Raw genomic sequence first — 7,952 nt, forward strand, 5'->3', positions numbered from 1 at the left:
GAGTAGGACACAGACACCAGCTATATGCATGACACATACATCTGGCTCCTAGCACCTCTATCCTCTATCTTCTTGATTAACAATAAATTCACCCTGTGACTCTACCCTGTCCTACAGTTAGATGATTATCATTCTGGGGATGCCTGAGTGGCTCAGTGGTTGAGTGTCTGCTTTTGTCTCAGGGGGTGATCACAGGACCAGGGATCGAGTCCCACATCGGGCTCCTTGCACCTGATTCTCCCTCTGCCTGTATCTCTGCATCCCTCTCTCTCTGTGTCTCTCTCTCTCATGAGTGATTATCATTCTGGAGAACACCTTCCCAAACTGCCGCTGGTGCACCTGTGTCTCCATTTTCTATATTGCATCCAACCCTGCTCACCTCACCTGAACTATTGGCGTCACCCTGACTCCTGACCTGGGTTTGGACCACTGAATGTCACTGATCTGCCATGAGTGGTAGGCAGGGTGCAGGACTGGGAGTCAGAAGGACGTATGTAACCACCCCTCCAACATGGGATGTCCTCTAAAGTCAGGCTCTGCTCAGCTCCCTCCATATGAGGGTTATATCTTCCTGGTGGGTTCTGAAATGCTTCATTCTTCTATTCATTTCAAGTGTGAAGAAGTCCCCTATACACTTTCAACACTTTCAAGAGAAGGATCAGAAAAACTAGATTAGAGCAAAAACAACCTAGAAGAAGAAACGTGAAGAGTTTGGGATGAAAACACTAAAACAATCAGGGGTACATGCGGATGCATTTATCCAGCCCACATCAAATGTGATCTCACTGTGTGCTATGCTGTATTATATGTTGGGGGTATGTTGGCTCTATCCTAAATTTTGTCAGTGGTGATGGCCCATGAGAAGATGCCCGTAGAATGGGTTTTCTTATTCATTCTAGGAGCTCAATGAATAGCATTTTCCTTGGACAGTGGGTCAATGTGTTGGTCAAGTCTCTGGCATCTGAGTTTTGGGAAGTGGAGTTCCAATTACAACCTGTGGGGGTTAAGATCCTGTGGGGACTTAATTAGCTAATCTGGGAACAGAACATGGTACATGCTAAGTGCTCAATTTTGACCTTTTGGACTTACAGTTGTCACCATATATCAACCATCTCTGATAAATATTCTATTCTACATACACTGTCTGGAAAATGTGGGACTAACCAGATTGTCTCTCTGTCTCATCCACAGTAGGAGCCTAAATAGCAAAAATGGTGGTTGACCTTCTTATCCTCCATTTCTCAATCTCCCTTTCCTCTCCTTCCACCATGCTCTCCATTTCCATCTCCTGTCTCTTCTTGCTGCCTCTTCTTCTCAGCCTCCTTCCCCTGTGCCATGGGAGGAAGGTGTCGCCTTTCAGCTCCCCAGTATAAAAATTCTTGTCCACTCTCCCTTCAGGGCATCACATTTCATGGTTTGTGCTCTTTTCTCTGATGGTGGATTGCTGACAAGAGAGCACAATAAGGGACTGTGTCAGGGACAAATCATGTCCTGACTGGAAATATTTATGAGAGGGGTTATTGTTACACTCCCTGGGCTGCTTGCTCAAGATACTATTCTGATTTCCTACAAGTCAGAAAGTCTAGATAATTGGTTCGTTTCCTTGGCAGGTTGCTGATGGCTTCACGCCAGAGTCCAAGTTTATCTATGGTCAAACACTTGCCCATTTCTGCCTTCTATTCACAATCCACCATTTTGGTCCTTATCTGTAGACCCCTTGTGAATCCCTATGCAATGAACAATGGCCAGCCAAGTGAAAACAAGCAAAGAATGACTCAGCGCTTGTTAGAGCCTGAGCCTCAGCATTAGAAGAGTTTAAACTCACACTAGGGGATAAATGGAAGGCTTCAGTTATGCCATGATGGGAAGCTATTGTATGGAGAGACTATACTGAGCTGTCCAGAAGTGAGGCATCCTATGTGATTATGAGGGTGATTCTTTCTGATTAGTGGTTACTAGGGAGGAAATGGGGCAAGAGATAGGAAAGCTCTCAGTTATACATATGACAAGTGGGACACTGGTTATGGTGTATAATCATGAGTCTGTTGCTAGAGGGTTATAAGGGTTATGGGTAAAAGCCTGAGCCAGTTGGTCCAAAGGTTCTGGTATATAACGTGCAGCAGGTGCCACATAAAATCGCCAAACGTCCTACCCTCTGTCTTATATAGAAGAGTCCTTCTCCCTGGACTGACATCAAGATAATGGGTCGATTCCTGGATTGGCTGTGGGTGAGAAATCTCTCTGAATGAACTATCTGGCTATGATGCATCTATACTTTCAATTTTCAAATCCTGGGGACCACCAACCAGGAGAATTCTAGGAAGTTGTTGAGCAGGTGTGACGAGATAGATTATACATTTTAAGACCAAAGACTTCAAGTGCATAGAGAAGAGCAAATATTGCAAGATTAGGATCCTAAAAAGGAGCATATCATTAAGAGAGAGGATAGTGGTGCCTGGTGACTCAGTAGGTTACCCATCCGATTCAAGATTTTGGCTCAGGTCTTGATCTCAGAGTCGTGGTTTGAGTCCCATATCAGTCTTTGCAGGCAGTCTACATGGGATTCTCTCTCTCTCCTTCTGCTCCTCCCCACACACATAGAGTCCCTACTTCTCTCAAAATATAATAAATATCTATTGAAATCAAAATAGGATAAAAAGCATGAGAGGAAGTAAATTACATATGGATGTTGAGTTAAGGATCTGAGTCTTCACAGTCACCAAAATAATCTTCCTTGTGTAGCAGCATAGGAACGGGGATGGGGCTGCCTTGGGAAAGGATAGGGGACAGTGAAGGGAACAGGAGGATAAACACCAAATAAGATATGAATATGACCAACTGTGCAATCCAATCCCAAGGCAGAATGCTTCTTACTATTTTATCCAAATACCCGACTATTTATGATAGAATAGACCAAAGAGGACCACCTTCTTGGCTCAGTAGGTTAAGTGTATTTAAGTGTATGACTGCAGCTTGGATCATGATCCCAAGATCATGTCAAGCTCCTTGTTCAGTTTGGGGTCTGAATATCCCTCTCCTTCTGCCCCTCTTATACTCCTTTTCTCTCTCTCTGTCAAATAAACAAATGAATAAATTAATGAATATAAATTATTTAAATAAAAGGAGAAAAGAACCAAAAATTGTATTCCTGTACTTGATCTTTTTTTATTTCATCACGCCGACCATTAGTCTACAAATAGCAGGTATAATACAACTGCTCCCAGGAACTCTCTTGAGTTGATTCCATCCTCATTGAAGTTTCCTACCTGAGGATTCTTCATCATCAGTAGTGTCATCCTTGATATTCTCCACTGCCCAATCTTTAGAGACACAAGCATGAGGATGAGGTGAAGAGAGTGGGGCCCATGTTCCTGCTACTCCAGCTGAGACCACTTTGGAAACCGCTGTCAACACCTGCTCTTCCTCAGACCTTCTCTGGGGTCTTGGGAGTTAGAGTCCTTCAACAAGACATTGACCACAGTTGCAAACCTTCCTTGAGAGAAAGGATCCCCTTCACCAGGCATTTTCCCATTTCCCCAAGATCATGATAGCTCTTACTTGGACACCGATCCACCTGGGATTCACCTGCAATGGGTAATGGACACCCAGTAGATGGGGTCCATGTGCAGCCACTGTGCCAGACTCCAAGCAGCTGCCCAGGAGAGGCATCCGTGATGATGGACATGATATGTGTTTTTAACATGCTCTCCTGGGCACCAGAAATGTGGTTGGTATGATGAGGGATGGAATGTGTAACTTCATTAACCATAAGAAATTTCAAATATGCAGGCTCATCTGGCTATTGGCTGCCTCCTGGGATAGCTGAGGTTTAGGTTCCAAAAATGAGGAAGCTCTGACCTCCCGGCCCTGGGGGTTCCTGCAGTGGCATTTCCTGGCCTGACATGACTTGAACTCTGGCTCCTATCCATAAGGCAGTCTCTACGTAAGGCCCTGTCATCACTCAGACAGGAAAGTCCACACTCAGGTCCTAGAGGGGTCCAGTAGCGGCTGCTTGTAAGCAGATGAGACCATGACCCCATGTGTGGTCATAGTCAGATCAATGAGGCAGAGGGGGGACACCTCAGCATCTTGAGGAGCTCACCCATCCCTTCCTAATGCAGGCTACAGCCTGAAGAGGTACCTAGTTTACTGGCACAAAAACAGACACATAGATCAATGGAAGAGAATAGAGAACCCAGAAGTGGACCCTGAACTTTATGGTCAACTAATATTCTATAAAGGAGGAAAGACTATCCACTGGAAGAAAGACAGTCTCTTCAATAAATGGTGCTGGGAAAATTGGACATCCACACGCAGAAGAATGAAACTAGACCACTCTCTTTCACCATACACAAAGATAAACTCAAAATGGATGAAAGATCTAAATGTGAGACAAGATTCCATCAAAATCCTAGAGGAAAAAAAAAAAAAAAAAAAAAAATCCTAGAGGAGAACACAGGCAACTCCCTTTCGGAACTCGGCCACAGTAACTTCTTGCAAGATACATCCACGAAGGCAAAAGAAACAAAAGCAAAAATGAACTATTGGGACTTCATCAAGATAAGAAGCTTTTGCACAGCAAAGGATACAGTCAACAAAACTAAAAGACAACCTACAGAATGGGAGAAGATATTTGCAAATGACGTATCAGATAAAGGGCTAGTTTCCAAGATCTGTAAAGAACTTATTAAACTCAACACCAAAGAAACAAACAATCCAATCATGAAATGGGCAAAAGACATGAAGAGAAATCTCACAGAGGAAGACATGGACATGGCCAACATGCACATGAGAAAATGCTCTGCATCACTTGCCATGAGGGAAATACAAATCAAAACCACGATGAGATACCACCTCATACCAGTGAGAATGGGGAAAATTAACCAGGCAGGAAACCACAAATGTTGGAGAGGATGCAGAGAAAAGGGAACCCTCTTACACTGTTGGTGGGAATGTGAACTGGTGCAGCCACTCTGGAAAACTGTGTGGAGGTTCCTCAAAGAGTTAAAAATAGACCTGCCCTACGACCCAGCAATTGCACTGTTGGGGATTTACCCCAAAGATACAGATGCAATGAGATGCCGGGACACCTGCACCCTGATGTTTCTATCAGCAATGTCCACAATAGCCAAACTGTGGAAGGAGCCTCGGTGTCCATCGAAAGATGAATGGATAAAGAAGATGTGGTTTATGTATACAATGGAATATTACTCAGCAATTAGAAATGACAAATACCCACCATTTGCTTCAATGTGGATGGAACTGGAGGGTATTATGCTGAGTGAGGTAAGTCAATTGGAGAAGAACAAACATTATATGTTCTCATTCATTTGGGGAATATAAATAATAGTGAAAGGGAATATAAGGGAAGGGAGAAGAAATATGTGGGAAATATCAGAAAGGGAGACAGAAGATAAAGACTCCTAACTCTGGGAAACGAACTAGGGGTGGTGGAAGGGGAGGAGGGCGGGGGGTAGGGGTGAATGGGTGATGGTCACTGAAGGGGGCACTTGACGGGATGAGCACTGGGTGTTCTTCTGTATGTTGGTAAGTTGAACACCAATAAAAAATTAATTTATTAAAAAAAAACAGAATGGAAGTGTTGGGGCACCTCGGTGGCTCATTAATAGCTCTCTCTCCCAGTGTCTAAAATAACCCCCATGAAATGCTCAATAAATGCAGTGTTTAGAAATGAATACATTAATTTCAAAGAAAATTCTCTGGTCTTGAATTTTTATTCTTTTTTTCCCATAATTAGGCTATATGCTGATTAAATAGCCTCTTCATAGAAGCTTTTACTTCCTGGTTACGAAGGGTATAAATCACAGGATTCAACAAAGGAAAGATCACTGTGTGAAAAAGAGAAACCACTTTGTCAGCTGGGAAGGCTCTGAAGGGGCGAGTGTAGATGAAGATGCCGGGCCCAAACATAAGAAATATAACAATGATATGGGTGGTGCATGTGGATACTGCCTTGTTCTTCCCCTCAGAGGAGGACCCATGTACACGGCAGAGGATCACTGCATATGAGGCCAGAAGGCCCAGGAAGCACAAGAGGGTCATCAGACCACTATTGAAGACCATCAGAAGCTCCACCACAAAGGTGTCTGTGCAGGCCAGCTTGATGACCTGAGGCACATCACAGAAGAAGTTATCCAGTCGGTTTGGGCCACAGAAGGGCAAGCGGAGGATGAGGGCCACCTGGATAATGGAGTGGACAAAGCCTCCAAGCCACAGAGCCAATAGCAAGGCATAGCAGGCTCTAGGGTTCATGACAGTTGAATAGTGTAAAGGCCGACAGATGGCGATGTAGCGGTCAAAGGCCATCACAACAAGGAGTAATCCTTCCCCTCCTCCAAGGAAGTGCAAGAAAAAGAGCTGAGTGATGCAACCCCTGTAGGAGATTACCTTCTTCTCAGAAAGGAAGTCCACCAGCATCCTGGGAGCCACAATGAAGGAGTAGGATGCATCCAGGAAAGCCAAGTTGCCCAGAAAGAAGTAGAGGGGGGCTGTGAGGCCAGGATCTGTTCTGATGGTGAGGATGATGAGGAAATTTCCAGGGAGGATGATGAAATAGAAGATTAAAACTAGCACAAAGACCAGGAGCTGAATATTTCGAGACTGGGTTAGACCAAGAAGGATGAATTCTTTCACCACCGTACTGTTGTTATTTTCCATCTCCTCCGCCTGCAGTACATCAAGAAGCAGATTTCATTGTTATTACTATTTCTTCCAGCTAGATCCTCACTCTTCTCCAACTAAAAATATTTGACATATCTGGAGGCTCAGTCAGTTAAGTGTCAGACTCTTGATATCGGCTCAGGTCATGATCTCATGGTGGTGAGATTGAGCCCTGAGTCACGCTCCATGCTAGACATGAGCTTAAGATTATCCCTCTGCCTCTCCTGTCCCATCCTTTTCCAAAAAAAAAAAAAAAAAAAAAAAAAATTGACCTATCTGTCACATCAGCTAAAAATCGTCTCTCAACCCTCTCCAACATCTTAGGTAAACTCCAAACCTTCTGTTAAGATCCAAATTTAAAGCAGGCAACCCAACAAAAATACTGCTTTCATACCACAACTCTTATTCCCATTCAACCATGCACTTCTATAGAATTGCTCTCTACTTTAAGAATTTGGAATCCTGCACCTTGGGATTCCTGCCTTCCTAAGTCATATAAGAAGCTTCCTATTTGAGATACAACATAACTCTATTAAGATCTTTGCATTTTTATGGTTATACTGTGCTTGAGACTTAGCTATTTTCTTGTAATTATACCTTTTTTCATTCAAGTCCAATTTTTTCCTAAGTATTTCCTTTTTTTCCATTCCTGTGGAGTTCCTCCTTCTTGCCTACTAACTCTCTGCCTTGCCCTCTGTATTCTCTTATTAATTCTTCTATGAACCACCTCTAGTCTGGTGTCCTTCTATTACCCTGACTCCAAACTGATAATCAGGATTCCAATGATAGCTCTACTTTCCATGTAACTTAGTTACATTCACCTAGTTATATTCCTGGTTAAATACCACTTATGTAGCCCTCCATACCTTGTTCATGCAGCTTAATTAACACTATCTAAATCTCAGTTACTTCTTCTATACTTTCGGTATCCTTAATTCGCTGATGTCCGTTGTAACAGTCAAGGGAGGAGAGCCTTTAGCCTTTCAACAAACAATACACTGCAATACAAAATTTTCCAATATACCATTTTTAAAAATAAGTTATGTCAATGCATAAAATCATAGCATAGAATAGATAGGAGTAACAATAAAGATCCTATTACAGTCTAACAAATTCCTCTCAAAGATAAGAAAACTAAGGTTACTGTGGTTACCTAAGTTTAGAATGAGTTTACTCTTTTTTTATGATTATTTATTTATTTATTTATTTATTTATTTATTTATTTATGAGAGACACACACATACACACACACAGAGAGGCAGAGACACGGG

General features: G+C 42.9%; 1 protein-coding gene across 1 annotated transcript; it reads right to left on the reverse strand.

The window, feature by feature from the left end:
* Positions 1–5,754: 5,754 nt before the first annotated feature.
* On the reverse strand, positions 5,755–6,678 carry LOC112915005 (olfactory receptor 4N2). Its single transcript, XM_025992304.1, has one exon. It carries the CDS (start codon positions 6,676–6,678, stop codon positions 5,755–5,757), a length of 924 nt encoding a protein of 307 aa, XP_025848089.1.
* Positions 6,679–7,952: the final 1,274 nt, after the last annotated feature.

This window comes from Vulpes vulpes, chromosome 10 (genome assembly GCF_048418805.1).
Source record: "Vulpes vulpes isolate BD-2025 chromosome 10, VulVul3, whole genome shotgun sequence".
NCBI lineage: Eukaryota > Metazoa > Chordata > Mammalia > Carnivora > Canidae > Vulpes > Vulpes vulpes.

Excerpts from the sequence above, each read along its gene's own strand:
- LOC112915005 (XM_025992304.1), bottom strand. The coding sequence starts at position 6,678 with ATGGAAAATAACAACAGTACGGTGGTGAAAGAATTCATCCTTCTTGGT.